The 15,980-nt window shown below is 40.6% G+C and overlaps 1 protein-coding gene across 1 annotated transcript; it reads right to left on the bottom strand.

The window, feature by feature from the left end:
- Nucleotides 1–571: 571 nt before the first annotated feature.
- l3mbtl1 (L3MBTL histone methyl-lysine binding protein 1) lies at nucleotides 572–15,311 on the bottom strand. Its single transcript, XM_070839811.1, has 21 exons — nucleotides 15,146–15,311; nucleotides 13,048–13,235; nucleotides 11,549–11,678; nucleotides 9,953–10,115; nucleotides 8,669–8,807; nucleotides 8,423–8,471; nucleotides 8,054–8,142; nucleotides 6,955–7,059; nucleotides 6,648–6,783; nucleotides 5,969–6,060; nucleotides 5,504–5,655; nucleotides 5,057–5,133; nucleotides 4,630–4,715; nucleotides 3,574–3,684; nucleotides 3,164–3,305; nucleotides 2,654–2,756; nucleotides 2,344–2,532; nucleotides 2,220–2,269; nucleotides 1,531–1,688; nucleotides 1,368–1,430; nucleotides 572–706 (listed from the first exon to the last, which is right to left on the bottom strand). The coding sequence occupies exons 1-21, from the start codon at nucleotides 15,309–15,311 to the stop codon at nucleotides 572–574; spliced, it is 2,523 nt and encodes an 840-aa protein (XP_070695912.1).
- Between the last annotated feature and the right edge of the window lie 669 nt (nucleotides 15,312–15,980).

The following is a 15,980-nucleotide window of genomic DNA, read 5'->3' on the forward strand; positions in this document are numbered from 1 at the left end:
AATACAGTACTTCTGTCTCAAATGTTTTATTGCACAAAATGTGAGGCTTGTAGGAGCCTCACTGACCAGCCTTGTCTACTGCATTTAACCCCTCTTACTTTTTAGCCCCCACCCCCCTCTCTTCCCTTTTAGTTAAATCGCATATTTTCCTCGATTGATATTGGTGCATTAGTTTCAGCATTTTACCCTATTTTGATGATTTCTCCGGCCATGTCGGGGCTTTTGCCTGCCACTGTTTTGCTTTTGTTGACTGTTGACATCAAACTGTAACTTGTGATGTTCCCCCTTCTTCAGCCTCCTTCTATCCACCCTCCACACCAATTTGTCCATCATCTTTACTCCGTTATTCCCAAAAAATATCTTCTTCTTCCAGCCTCTCCTTTTTTTCCCCAGTTTACCCTGATCAGACCTCCCCCCACCCCCCATCCCCCCTTCCCTCCCTCCCTCCCTCTCTCTGATGGGTACAGGACACCAAACACATGAAATTGGGGTCAGGGTCTTTTCCCTGCAACAGAATGAATTTGGCACATGATGATCGACGGCTCAGCGCCCCCGTTGAGTGAGGACGGGATCACTTGAGTCCCTCGTCTGTGTTCTTGAACATGAGAATGGCGTTGGAGATCTTGAGGGCGGGGCCTAGCTTGATGCTCATGATCTTCACAATGTCGGTCTGGGTCAGCAGCAGGAAGGCCTCCCCGTCAATCATCTGGGGGAGACGCAGACACAACAGTGGTGATGTAACTGGGCGCGAGGAAAAGGTTTGTTTTGTCTGCCATGAGCACTCGAAGGAGGGAGGCCAGATTTTACTGCAGATAATAGTTTTTATTAAACTTAAACTGAAACATGGAGTCCGCCATGTTCCATCATCATGTTTCTACAGCAGCCCAGAACGGACAAACAAAGGACTTTCACGTTTTTATGTTAGAGTGGCAGTAATATAGTAGCAGTGGAGTGCAACGGTTGGAAGACAAAGAAGAAAGAGGAAGAATACCATTTTGTGTTGTGATAAATGGAGGATAATTCTTATTATTTGGCACAAGAAGAAACAAGGGAATTGTCTCTTAAGTGGAATTGCTAACACGTCTAGACATAGACGTCTGATATGTGACAAGGGGCCTCAATCAGGTCACAGAAGTTATTATTTAACAATGTTTTGTATGGAGTAACTTGTAATTTCATCTGTAAAAGTAAAAAAAGAGGTAAAATTACAATGTTTAAGTCGAAAATACAGAGGGGCAGAGGTTAACAGACTGTTTTCTCACATCTTCAGAGTGACATGACAGTAAAGACTGCAAAGGACTGTCTAGAGAGAGATCAAATGTGTGAATAAATCAAATATTTCATTCACATACACTTGGTGGTCTCACCTCTTCTTTGAAGAGACGAGCCTGTTCTTCACAGCCGATCAGATTCTGGACAAACCTGAAGACCTGTCATACAAACGCATCAGATTACAGACAATCGAAATAGTCAGAAAAGCAGGATAAAGAGAATAAATAAATATGTAAGTCAGTAATAAGGTTTGTTCACCTCTTCGACGCTCCATGCCGCTACCTGGCTGGCATGAATGCCCTGAACGCCGGGCAGCAGCTTACAGTGCTGCTCCCAGCACAAAGACAGAGTCCTGTCTGACTGATTGCTCAGAGCCGACATGAACAGTGACGGGTACACACCCTCCGAGGACATGTCTGTGGACAAATACACACACAGAAACATGCTTAGGTTCAACTGTTGTGGATTAATAAACTTTTCACACTGAAACGGCTGACATGACTTTTTCACAGCAGACATTTTGACACATCGTAGCAGGAAGATGTAAATAACTGATGGTCATATTTGATTTAGATGGCCTGGCTTATTGGGAGACCTGGGGTTTCTCCACTAAGACAAGTAGATTGCTAAGACAATCTAATCAATCGAGGCAGCAGTAGACCAGCCGCTCCTGTGTTCTGTGACGTAAAATTACACTTTTTGTCACTGGAGTCTGAGTAGCGCAATATAACGGTTTAAAATAACAATCTGAGTCAGTCTGTGGCAAAAACAGTAACTTTTAGTGGTCGTACTTTGTTCACACCTGCAGGTGACATGACAGCACTTCCAGTGAAATCCATAAGAAGATCCTTAAGGCAGCATAAGGCTACAGGTTTGACAGGCTCACACTCCTGTCAATAAAAGTTGGATATGTAATATGTATATATGAGGTAATCTAGAAAACTCACTTTGGTAGTCTCTCTGCTGGTTCTTCCTGTATTTCGGAGGACGACCAATCCTGAAAACAGCCGAAAAGATTAATGTGAAACAAAAGAAAACATGCATGTTCACACACACACACACACTTTTTACCTGCCACGGTAATGGGTTTTCTTGGTCCTCTGGCCGAAGAAGAGGCTCCTCTTGCACTCGGAGTCTGACAGCTCGGCCTTCAACCTGCCCTGGTTACGCTCAGCCAATGGGCAGCCGGATATGCAGTGATGGGCAGTGAAACGACCGGTCACATGGCCTGAGCCATCACAACCAGGAGTTGGACACTTCCTGTTTCAAGGACACAGCCCGGGCAGTGCATTTTACGAAGGTGTTAAGATCCAGATGTTTGACCCTGATGAATAAAGCCTCCATTAAATGACTTGATAACCTGACCGAGCTCAGTGCTGACCTGTTGTGGAAGCTGTACTTGTTGGCTCTGGGGTGGCTGATGGGTTTACAGGGAACAGAGGAGGAGTAGGTGGACTGTCCAGTAGCAGGGGGCTCCCTCACACCTACATACAATCAAATGACAGAACATTTTTACAGCAGTACACTGTGATACAGCACATATACTGTCCATCAGCAGCGAACATGAAATATAGTTTGGAGAAACTGGCAGAAAATAGAGGAATTAATAAAGCATGTGAAAACTTAATGTTAATCCCAAAATACACACATCTACATCTAAAAAATGATTATAAATAACAAGATAAATGAATGAATAAAACGTTCAATAGTGGCAGTGGAGTAAATGGTGGAATTTATAAATCAATGGCAAGATAGTTTTAACAGTGAAATAAATTGGTGTATTCACAGAATTTACCTGCTAACAAACAGGTCTAAAAATACAGAAATTTGATTTGAATTTGGAAGAAAACTTTTGACCGAAGTACAGGCAGAGGGGAGTGTTGGTTGCTACCGTGTGGCTGCAGTATTTTGGTGTCCCGCGGGGGAACTTTGAGCGGGTGACCGGTCGCCTCACACCATCCCGCTGGGTGGATGTCAGGGTGATCTGAGTCCATCCACTCATCGTAGACATGACTCCAGCCGTCATAATGGACCTGGAGGAGGAACAGAGATGGAGCTATAACACATAAAAAATACTGTACACATTCAATGCACACATCATGTATAATGGGTCCAGAGATGATTTATATTCAATAATTCACGTAATATTAGCCAGAGACCCCATTTGACTCTTGTTTAATGGACCCGAGGGAGCCGGAGAAACAATTTCACACACATTCAAGATCATAACCCTCATTACCTCAGACATTTTACACACACACTCACACTCTCACACACACACACACATATGTGTTTTATTACCTTAATGCGATGAGTGTCGACCTCCTCCACTGTAGCCACTCTGATCAGACCAGGACTTCTCTTGTCTACGGCCTCCAGTTTCATCTGAGGCTGGAAGCTGTGAGGAGCACGCTGGAGAGACAGAGCAGAAGGTGATGGGAAAAACACACTAACTTATGCATTCAGTTAAACAACCAAACATTTCAGACATGCTTACCGTAAAGCCTCATTTCAATATTTAATTGCTATGTCTTTATACCATGAGGGATGACAGGAAATTCAATCAGCATCAGGATAAACATGGGATATATAAATATAGGACCTGCTGTATATACTGTATATGTAATATTATGCATATTAATGTCATATTAATGTTCATAATGTTGTGTACTGTTCACATTAGTTTGCTTTTTATTTCATTTTGTTTTTTTGATGCTTTGGCAATGTTGTTTCCAGAGCAGTCATGATAATAAAGCCAGTTGAATTGAACATATGCATTAGCATCTGTTATATATAAAAGTCACAACTAAACTGTGCCTAATGTACCAAATGCAGCTCTCTGCTCATCATCCAGCGTGTTGTCTGCATTTACCAGCTTTAGGGCTTTTGATTGATTAAATAACTGATTTCATGATAAAATTATTACTGTTACTATCACTGATAAGTCAGATATTGAATATGAATAACATGATATGAATTGAATAACATCCCTAGAGAGACATGACAAGAAACAACAAGCGCATGCTGCAGGCGACACGGGGGAAAGTTACACCACCCACAGTGTAATGATACAAACCAGGTTTTAAATCGTTTAAGTAACTCTTAAAAGATCCAGCAGCTCTGATGAAATATTGTAAGTTACTGACATGTCAGGAACTGTAACAAACCATCTGATCATTTTTAATAATGCTGACATTTTCAGCCACTGAACTCTGGCTTTGTCTGCGCCGTCGCTGCTGTTTTCCTCCAGCCAATATCACAGAACTACAGCACAGATAAACTAGAGCCCCAAGTGCAGTCATTTCATATCATGCTGTGAAGTGAATCAAAAATAGTACATTTATTCTTTGTTCTCACCACTTTAAAGGCGTCAGCGGCCACTGCCTTGGCACCAGTCTCCTCCAAGTAATGAGACCAGGAGAACTTGCCCTGGTCTGGGTAATCTGGTGCAACACATAAAATAAATTCATATCAGTCAGTAAATACAAACAAACACATTCATCCCCTACATGCCACCTTGCACCTTTCTGCTTGGCTCCCTCACAGGTCCCCCTTATTTGATCATTTCTATGATTGTCTTAAAGTAAATGCTGTAAATCACATGGAAAACATCATTGACATGTATATACTATATTGTGCACACTGTAAATGTTCTCTTAAATAGAGCTGAAGGGAACAGTAGAACAAGAGGGAGAGTTGGGAAGAGTTGTTTTTAAAGTTAATGACCCGCAGTATGACTATGAACATGATTCAATTAATGATTAACAGGGAACACGCTGGTCACCTTGAGGAGGTGTGAGCGGGAGGTTCCTCTCCTGGCACCAACCAATAGGGTGAATGTACGGACTGCTGGAATCACACCTGCATATTTCGACAAACAACATCCATCGTTCAGCTATAACAGAAAATTCTGAGAATTTACGGCAAAATCAATAACGGTAGAGATAATATGAAAGATAATAAACGAGCAATGCTGCAGTTTGAAGAAAAAGGTGTGTGTCTGAAGTTAGCCAGTCTTGGACCAGCAGCTTCAAAAACTAATAATAATAAAGTTTTAGAGCTGTTGGAAACCACACAATGTCACCATTTTTTTAACTAAATGAAAGACAAACTCTTTTCATGATTCTCAATCTATTCCTTCTTACAAAGTCACCAGTCTCTCCACAGCTGCTCAGTATCATATTTATTCTAGATCATTTCTCAGAGCCCACACAGTGTTTTTGAGGCTCACCAGTAGTCGTATGTGTCATCCCAGTTGTCAAAATGAACCAGGAAACGGTCATCCACCACGTCGGTGACGGTTGCTACACAGATGAGGGAGGGGTTCATGCGGTCGACAGCCTCCAGCTTCATTCCTATATCGAAACCGCACTTCACATCGGTCTACACAGAAAGTGGAAAAATTAGAAATGACATAAAAAACAAATATCAGACAGGACATCAGGCCTGACTTTGATAAATTAATGCAGGTAGCAGCTATAAATACTTATGGACATCATCACAATTTCTATTTTGGCAATTCTGGTCTTTGACTGTCTATCTACTCAAAGTCTGAATGTTTTCTGAGAGAGACGTTTAAAAGAAACTGCTTTTATTATAACTGCTTCTCATTTGAGCTGGCAACCCTAAATCATTCACCTCATCCATTCATGCTTGTAGATAATACAACTACCGTATATTATATAGTGGCAGTTACCCTCCCAGGACTGGCAAAGAGCTCTTTGGGAGCCACTTGTGCTTTAGTCATTCTCAGGTAGTTGGTCCAGGTAAACTCTTCCTCTTTACAACCTGCAGCAATGACAGAAATACAGAGAGAGGGTTAAAAAAGATTTATAGTAAACACAACATTTCAAGGCATTTCAACATTTTAAGAAATATGCCTTTTCTCTTTTCTTTCTTGCCAAAAGAGGATTGATACCACTTATATTATATATTTTATATATATATATATAAATATCTGCATGTTAAATATGAAGCTACAGCTAGGAGATGGTTAGCCTAGCTTAGCATAAAGACTGGAAACAGGTGAAAACAGTTAGCCTGTGTGCTAATTTGTGACTTTTAGAGGTGCCAGTTGATTTTTCTCACCTTTGGAAGCAGCCAAACTAGCTAAGCTTATGCTAAGCTTATGCTAAGCTAAGCTAACTGACTGCTGGGGTTAGCTTTAATATTCACTGTACAGACACGACAGTGGTATCGATCTTCTCATGTAACCCTTGAAAAGACAGTGAACGTGTCTATTTCCCAAAACGTTAAACTATTATTAATTTATCCTGTGAAAGGTAAGATACATTTTTTTTTGTCCTTTTATCGTCTAATTTAATTCTATTTGCCTTTCGGCCTTTAATGGAGTCCAGAGTGTTGTCATCTCTGACCTTTGGGAGTGTGCAGCTTGTGTCCTGTGCTCTCACACCAGCCTGCAGCGTGGATGTCGGGGGAGTTGGCATTCACCCAGAAGTCGTGGCAGTCAGAGTAGCCGTCAAAATGGAGCCGCAGCCGGTAACCGCAGACCTGAGTGACGACATGGTACATTAGAGAAATAAAAGCAGGCTGGAGACGGCGACACCCGGCTGAACTCATCCTGCATGCAAAGCGGCCTGTGAGTGAATGGTGATTTTTAATTATGAATAATCAGCGCAGCCATTAAGATCCACCGACAGTGTTAATGGACGTCTGGCTCACCTCGGCCACAGTGAGGACGAAGTACATGGACGGATGCTGCGGGTCGATACCCTCCAGCTTCATCCCCTGTTTGAAGCCGTTCTTCACTGTTGGCACTCGCTGGGACTGGACGCATGGGATGAAAGGGCAAATATTTCAGACTACTGAGATTAAGATCAAATGAAGTGGCAGGAAATAGGCCAGGTTTTTATAGTTAACTGAAACTACAATTAAAAAAATTTAAACTTGGTGTGAAAAAACTTTTTAACTAAACTGAAATAAAAATAGAAACAAGACTTTAGAAAAAAAAACCCAAAATAACTGAAATAATATTGTGTAAAAATATACAGGAAATGTCTATAGTTTTAGTAGTCTTTGTCAGTTTGGTCAAATTCGTCCACACAGCTCACATGAGGAGGCACTGGTGCATCTTTTTATAGAGACTGGGATGTCTACTGCCTTCACAAAGTGTATTTACACTGTTGTACCAATTCTGAACTTAAATCTTGCCCCTGACAAATACCCCCTATACAATATTACCATAAAAAACATTTCTAAACAATAAAAATGCTGAAACCAGCAAACCCACTCTGAAAAGTTACTGAAATTAAACTGAATTGAACACAAAAACTTTAAATGAAATATAATAAAAAACTAAAATAGAAAACAAAACTTTTATAACTCTGGAAATTGAATCAGGACAAAAAACGAAAATGAATGAAAACGAAATGATACAAACACAGGTAATAAACAAGTGGAGACTGCAGTGTTTTTATCACTCATACTACTTATGTTTTTATTTTTATTCTATTTCTGACCAGAACCGAAAGTTTCTTCAAGACAAAGCTGATGTAGCAAAAATGTTTAGATTATTAGAGAAATTAATAACTTTAAAATGAAACCACACTTGAACTCACTCAACGTCTTCTGTAACAGAATAGAAATATTAAAGTATGCCTTCCCCTGCACACATCACTTTCTCACAGGTAAATGTACATTTTTCATTATCTCCTTTTGATAGTTCTGCACTATTTTTTGCTCAGGGTGATAGATTTGTCCCTGTGTAGTAAAAAAAAATAGTAAAACATCACTACAGGCTGAATATTAAAGTCAAACTTACCTCTTGGAAAAGCTTGTTGGGTGCAAGAACAGCTTTACTTTCCTCCGCATACAGAGCCCATGTCCACTGCTCTGTCTTACTGTCTCCAGCTTCACACACACAAAAAAAAAAAATACAAATCAAACATTTAGTTGCTTGAAAAAGTTGCCTGCAAGTTTACACAAAGGTTCTGAGTGTAAATGTTCATGTAAAGTAAAATGTTAATGTTCAGGCCATAATATGTGGTGCTGTTGAGTGGAATTGCATCAGCTGACACAGTACAGATGTACTGTACAGCAAACAACTGAGAAAACAAGCTAAAAACAAAAGGATGAAAGATGACGTGAGACACTAGTAAGACAAATGTGAAAAACTGGGAATTAGCCCAACCTCCTCTGATCTGTCTGCAGTCTGCTTTGGAGTCATCCATTTTCTCATCCTGTAATAGAAAAGGACAATGTAGTCACTGAATTAGAGCGGATTCTGGGTAAACAAACAAACATTTTGTACTATCTGTAGCTTTATCAGCCGCGTCACTCAAAACACATTTGCACGCATCTGACTAATCTCATCAGACATGAGAGCATCTGTTAATTTATCTCTGGATGTAAAATGGAAATAACGATGCTGTCCCACCGTGCCTTCGATGTCAGAGTCTTCCTCAGAGGGACTCAGGTATTCCTTCCTCTTCCTCTTCCTCATGGGTTTCAGGTGATCAGGGTTAAGGGAGGAGACCCTCCCGCCTGCTGGCACCTTCTCTACCCCGGCAGTCCTCCTGTGGTGCAGAGAGGACAGAAACGGTGTCCCTATAGTCACTATAATCTTGGTTCCTTATTTATTATTTAGTTTTGTTTGTTTTCCCAGAATGCCTTTAGACAACCTCCGGTGCAGTCATAGTTTGTGAGGTTGTTGCTCTTATTCAAACACAGGAATATGAGATTGTAGTTAATCAGTTAGTGCAAACAGGCGGCACATCTAAGACTGCAGCCCCAAACATTCAATGCATTATGAATTCACTCAGAGTGAAAATGTTTTGAACTTTTGTTCACAGCTTTGGTTCCTGGTTCTGTTTCATCTCATAGGTTCACCTGGTAACTTTTACAAAAATAACTTATCATAAAACTGTCCCTATATCCTGACACTAGAACATGAGAAAGGCAGTTTGTGAAAAAAAATTAGGTTTCTCTGGCGTCTCCTAATGCATCTAATGGAATTTCCAAATATCCACCACGCCTGAAGAAAAACAACCAATCAGAGCCGGGATGAGTCTGTAATGCATTTCACACGTTCTGCAATTACACTTTGAGTGCAGTTGTTTCTGTTTGGTGGGTGTGTTGGTAAAATTCACTCATTGAGTAAAAACTCAATGGACTAGTGACCTTTATGTTATAGTACAAGTGCCGGGGGGTACATGGAAAAATGTGCATCCTAATTAAAAAACAACATAGAGTTAACAATTTGATTTAAACAAAAATAACACCTGAATACCAAAAATTGAGATTAAGAGTGCTTGAATGAGATCTTAAGAGCGCTTTTAGGAGGCAAGATGAGGAAATGAAACAGTTACCTAAACATGTCGGATAAAAGGTTGAAACATGCATCTTAATCTGCCTCTCCAAGTGGTTGTTTTGTGTGAATGCAAACTTGACCAAACCATCCTTAACATTTGCCAATTGAAAAGTATTATATCAATATCCACTTCTTTATCATTACTGGCTAAACCCAGTTTAATATGTTCAAATGAACATTGGAAAATGACGAGTGGTGTCAGTTAAGGGGTACTTGAGTTCGTCTGACAGGACTGGAACCACTGAAACCACTGGTCTACACAGCCACCATCACACCGTAAAGGTCCTTGTGCTTTAATTACTGTGTTAGTGTCCACGTGAGTTTATAGAGTTGCAGCCATTATCAACATACTTGTCAGTGATTGGCTCTCTGCGCAGCTCCTCTGTGTAGGTCCTCTGAGCTCTGGGATCATGGCTCTGTTGTCCTGGTCCAACTTGGACTTCAGGTTTGATGGGCGTAAACCTCTCTGGCTCTGCAGCTGCACCTCTGACAGAGATGACCGGAGCCATAACATCTGACGTGTAGAGAACGAGAAAAGTTATTAAAAGGTGAACTGCGATGATGCGTTAAAATTTCAGATGTAAATCATATCCTCTGCTGCTCTCCACTGCCTTTGGTTTATTTTTATTTCCTTTATTTGCTTATTGATGACATGTATCCATTTTTCAGCTGCTTGATTTCTCCAGTTGATGCCGGCTTGATATTTTTGCAGCTGCACTCGCTTCACTTGTCGAGAGGAGCTCTGCTGCAGCTGATGTAATTATTGCTCATTTCAGCTTAACACACACTAGTGATCATTGAAAAGGGCATGCTGTAAGATACTTCAAATAACAGAGCAGCTGTGTATAGACAGTAAGAGTGCGCCACCAGCATGGCACCTGCAACATGAGCAAATACACTCCGATTTTGTATTCATGATATACAAAAGCTTTATTATCAAATATGTGCTATAATATAGGAGCCACACACATGGGGCATCTTAACCCAAAGCAAAGTAGTATTTCGGTGTATTTGTTAAGGATAACTTTGGTATTTTTAAACATGAGCCCTACTTTGACAAATTTTGGGTACGAAATGTTCCAAAAGTTTTTGTATCTACCAGCCATACAAGTACGTTTACCAGGTGTGCTTGTTTGTACGTCCTCTAAAAGTGCTTGTTTTTGCCACTGACAGGCACAGCTTGTTATCTGACAACATAACAGAGCAACCCCTAGAGAGACAGACCTGTAAGATCATTTTTGTTTAAATAAAAATAGCCATCTTATCACATTATCCAAACCCACCAGATTCAACAGACAACAACAGTAATTTTACCTCACAGAACACAGGAGTGGTTGGCCGATAACTTTACAGCTGCTTTAATCAGTTAGTTTCTTTGTGACTTAGTGTTTTAGATAATCAGTTTGAATCCAACACATTATTTGTGTAACACGCAACACAAATAGCCAACAACAGAAAGACAAACTAAATGATCAAGGCAGCAGTACACCAGTCACTCCTGTGTTCTGAGGCGTAAAATTGCTGTTTTTGTCAATGGAGTCTGGTGGGTTTGAACAGCGTGATACAACATCTGTTTCTGGTTCAACAAAAAAGGATCTTATCTCTGTAGGGATCATTTCTATAATGTCATCAGACACAAAAACAAGAATTTTTAGTGGACGTACTCTGATATGGGAGTACATTGCAGGCATTGTCGCTTGTTCGCTGCCTGTTCTCAGCTGCTGATGGAGGTGATCTACAGGATCATAACATGTTTTTGTATCTTCCAGTCATTTCAAAGCCAAATTATGTAAAAGCTGGGCCCCGGTTTAAAAATACCAGAGTTACCCTTTAAAAATGGCATCTACTGGTTCAGAAATGTTTTCAGTGTGAGAATGTTTCCACTGAGCTGCAGTATTTTGTGTTCAGTCGCTGATGTTTCCTCAGCCTTATGTAACATGACTCTACCTGGCTTGTCTGCTGGAGCACTCTCTGCGTCAGCGGATCTCCCAGAAGTCCCGGCTGCTGCTTCAGTGGTGCTGCTGGTGGTCCCTGGGGTGATGAGTGTGCTCAGTGTACCGACGTCACTCACGCAGAACTACAACACACACACACACACACACACACACACACACACACACACAGACGGATCCATCTGTTAAAATGTGTTTTGATGTTTTACCATCCAACCCTTTTTCTCCTCAAAACAAGTTGCCTGCTGTTGCCATGTTCCTGGCCTGCTCCAGTTCACAAACACATGTGATACTTTTAATGATTCAAGATTTTCATGAGATATTATTGTGATGAACATGCCCTCTTTTTAACGTGAGAAAATGTGCATCACATTTAGTTTGTCCGGTACTTTGGCTTTGTTACTGTGGCCTCCTTCATACTAACTCAGAGCAGTGTTTTCTGATCACAAGCTCAATTCACAATCCAGAAAATAATTGAATGCACTGGGGCTGGGTTTACGCCAATCAGCAACAAAGCTGTAAGTATTCACATTGTTAATGGCATTTTTGTAAAAAGAAAAAAATGTCCTCCCTTACGTTCAGTCCAAGATGTAACAGGTATCACATTGTTTCCATGTGTTAGTTGGTAAATCATTGAGCGCAGAAAGAGAAAACTCAGCTTAAGCTTTAAAGATCGATGATCTGTCAGATTAGATGGAACCACCTCAAAATATATTATACAGACATGTACATCAGAGTCTTGACTGATTATTCAATTGAATGTTTATTCTATAAAATGTCAAAGGTCGTGACACATGATAAACACAGCATTTACTAGTTTATATAAGTGACCAGCAGTCCAAATACCAGACACAGTTACTAAAATATGAAACAAACATTTGACATTTATATTTAGTATTCTAATGGATAAATGAACTCATGTATGTATCAGTTATCACAGATGAATTGACTGCCTAATTGATCTAAAGTGTCTTTCATTGGGGAATCTGTGAACTCATTAATTTTATTTTAATTACTTACATTTTTTATTGCTGGTGTTTGACTGATGCCTGACACCTCGTTATGTTATGTTGCTGCAGTTCATCTTGTCAACAGAGGTTTCCAGTGATGTGGCTCACTCTACCAAGTGAGCCACCAGGACAATTTATAAAGCTCTTTAAGGTGAAAACAATCACCAGAAAAATAGCTTGAAGCTAAATTATTTTACTTCTACTTGACTGAAAAATCATTCAATCAAGCGAAGGAAAGTCTCACCCATCAAACCACTGATTGGTTAGGTTTAAGCATGGAGAGCTCTGATTGGTCAGGTTTAGGCAGGTTAGGGGAAGAATATCAGGGCCAGGCCAATCAGAGGCAGTCTATGGGCAGGACTTACCTTTGCTATCCTATTAAAAAGAGAGACGTGAGTGAGACAAAAGTATTGTTTCGGGCTGCTACACCTATAAGAACAAATCTTCTTCAGGGCACATGTTGAAGTCAGTAAGATCACTTTACCTTGAGGTTGCTGCTGGGCAGGATGGCCATCCCCTCCTTCCACTCCAAGACGTGGACGATGCTACAAGCCCCGCCCACCTGCGCTGTCAGGGTGGGCGTGACCGCCTCATTGGCCCTGCCTCCTTTCCCCGGGTCTCCCATGGCAACAGCAGGAGTGACCTCTATCTTCTGATGGCTGGTAGCAGGAGCTGAGGAGAGAGACGCCTTGAAACTCAGTAACGGTCTGCCAGAGCTAACCCAAGAGAGATAAACTCATGCTTTCATTTTAATTAATCATTTGATTTGATTTTGTTTAACTCAACATAAACCGCAAAAGAAAACCAAATATGATAATCGATTATTATTATTGTTATTAATATTACAGACTTTTTTCAGTTTCAAACTTAAGTTATTAATCAGACTTAACTTTAAGTTGGACGTTCCAGTTAAACACTTTATTGCCATGTTAATCAGGCCAATAGGCAATAGAACGACAGGATCATCATCACATCTGAATACTGACTCACAGCCAGCAGAACAATGTGGAGCCAGCATCACATTTTAAAGGTGGCGCGTACGTGCTGCACTTTCACATCAATAAATAATGATTATGTAAATATTGAGACACAGAGTAATTGTAACAGCCACTAACGCCCTCCACACTGAATTTTACATACACAGTGTATCATGCCAGCAGGAATAATAGTGATAAAAAACCACAATACGGTGCTAAAGGAGGTCGTCCTCAGCCACAGGAACATATGAGGGCAGAGCGGAGGGACAGTGACTGCTCTAAGTACAGCTGTAACTAATGCTCAATTCATCAATCGATTTATCGTTTTATATAGGAAATGTCAAAAATGGAGAACCTGAGCTGATGTCTTCACATGTCTTGTTTGGTCCAGCCAAAAGTCCAAAACCCAGAATATTCAGTTTACTGTTATTTTCACTTATTTTATATTCACTTTTTTTGCTTCAAAAATGATTCGACGACTCATCAATTATCAAAATATTTGCTCATTATTCTCCTGTTGCTCGATTAAACGATTTTTCAACTATTAGTTACAGCTTTAGTGCCAACAAATTTTACTGATGCCACATGTAGCGTCTTAAATAACACTAAAGGCACCAGCTCGTCACGTTGCATCGTTGGCATTTCAGTTTATTATCTCTAAAGGAAATTTACCTGACCCTTTTGAAATATCCTGACTTTGCACGATCAGTTGGCTCTATTTTAGACAATTTACATATTTTATAAGGATCCTTTATGTGGGATTTAGGATTGTGTCGGTGTCTGTAATGTGACCTGATAAAGTGGCCGGTGTGGTTTTCTGCTGCTGCTTCGAGGTTCGGCGTGTGAACTAACAAACAGGTATTTGAGTTATTGTTGCCTTTTCTATCTTCCAGTCTGGCCACTCTCCTCTAATCTCGCCAACCACAAGGCATTTCCACCCAGAGATCACTGGATAATTTCTCCTCTTCAACAATTCTTTGTAAACTCTAGTGTGTAAAAATCCCAGAAGATCAGCAGCTTGCACTCATACCAGCCCGTCTGGCTTCAACAACCATGCTGCATTCAAAGACACTAAAGTCATCCATCTTCCTCATTCTGATGCTCGTTTTGAACTTCAGGACCGTCGTCTTTACCATGTCTGAATGCTTAAATGCTTAGTTGCTGACTGGATATTAGATCTGAAGACACACAGACACTGACAAACAAAAGGCACTGGATGTGGTCGGCATTGGTGCTCAGTGTTTCGTTGGTACTTTCTTGTACGGATGTCTGTTTCTAATGGTGTTGGGATGATTTGCTCCTTAGAGGGACTTAAGTATTGTTCAGCTGTGGTTATTTTGAGGTGTTTTTTTCACTAGTGGTTTGTTTCTTAGTTTTTCAGATGGTGTTTTATTGTGTAAAACTGTGTAACGTTTTGATTTACTACTACTGATCTTTTATCTCTGCAACCTTCGTGGCATTAGCGGCCTCCACCCAGGCACTACAGATAAAAATGAACTTTTAGCTACATCTGGTGCAATACATGTACGAAGCATCGTCACAGATACATAACCAAGAAATGAGAAAAGATAAATGTTTGTGCTATTGAGCGGTGCCTAAGCTCACCTGGTAGGAGGAAAGCCGTGGTGGTGTGGGCCTGGGGCCGAGCCTTCTTGGACACAGCCTCGCTCCCACAGATGAGGACGGCCTCGCTGGGGGACGAGGAGGACGGGTCCAAAGGGGCGTGATCGGGGTCTTTGGGTGGAGGCTCCATATTCCCTTTGGCACTCATAACGGTGTCCCTGTACTCCGGAGCGCTGGAAGGCAGGAAGGATGAGTGGGGAGAACAAAGCAATGTTTTCTGGTGACAGGTTTACAGCACTAGCCAGCATGTGTTTGTGGTCCAGGTCTGATATAAACCTGCCCTGGAGGAGGTGTTATTTTTCTCCATTTAAAGGTTTTTGTGGAGTTTCTCCTTATCTGAACAAGGGTCTAAGGATAGAGGGTGCTGCATGTCGGACAGATTGTAATTATGATTTTTATATATAAAAATAAAACTGACATGACTAAAAATCTCCAGTTATTATAGCTCCTCTGTCCTGCAGCCGTTAAGTGTACCATTTTATAAATTAATCATGAGGATTATAATAAAATACAGAGAAAAGTATCCATAAAAGCAGGAAAATACATGTGAGCACACTTTGGTGTTAAATGTATAATATAAAACCATCATGTTCACATTATGTGACCAGAGACTCTTTTTTTCCAGTTAGATACATTTCCTGCCTCTAAATTTTCCTAAAATGGCTCTGAAACAGATGGATTAAGATTCACTGAATGTAAAACTACAGGAGGAAGACTTTTTATTTGATATTCCCCCCCCCAACATAAATAAAAATAAAACAAGACTGCCATTTTGCAGAATAAAGGCAGAGCAGACATGTCTTCCTCCATCAACAGC

Source organism: Pempheris klunzingeri, chromosome 11 (genome assembly GCF_042242105.1).
Source record: "Pempheris klunzingeri isolate RE-2024b chromosome 11, fPemKlu1.hap1, whole genome shotgun sequence".
Classification (NCBI taxonomy): domain Eukaryota; kingdom Metazoa; phylum Chordata; class Actinopteri; order Acropomatiformes; family Pempheridae; genus Pempheris; species Pempheris klunzingeri.

Bases quoted from the DNA above. Each gene is read 5' to 3' on its own strand.
- l3mbtl1 (XM_070839811.1), bottom strand. From the start codon at position 15,311: ATGAGTGCCAAAGGGAATATGGAGCCTCCACCCAAAGACCCCGATCAC. The intron at 6,061-6,647 runs GTCAGAGATGAC...TCATTGCTGCAG, and splicing joins CAAGCTGCACACTCCCAAAG to GTTGTAAAGAGGAAGAGTTT. The intron at 1,689-2,219 runs GTGAGTTTTCTA...ATTTGTCCACAG, and splicing joins CCAGCAGAGAGACTACCAAA to ACATGTCCTCGGAGGGTGTG.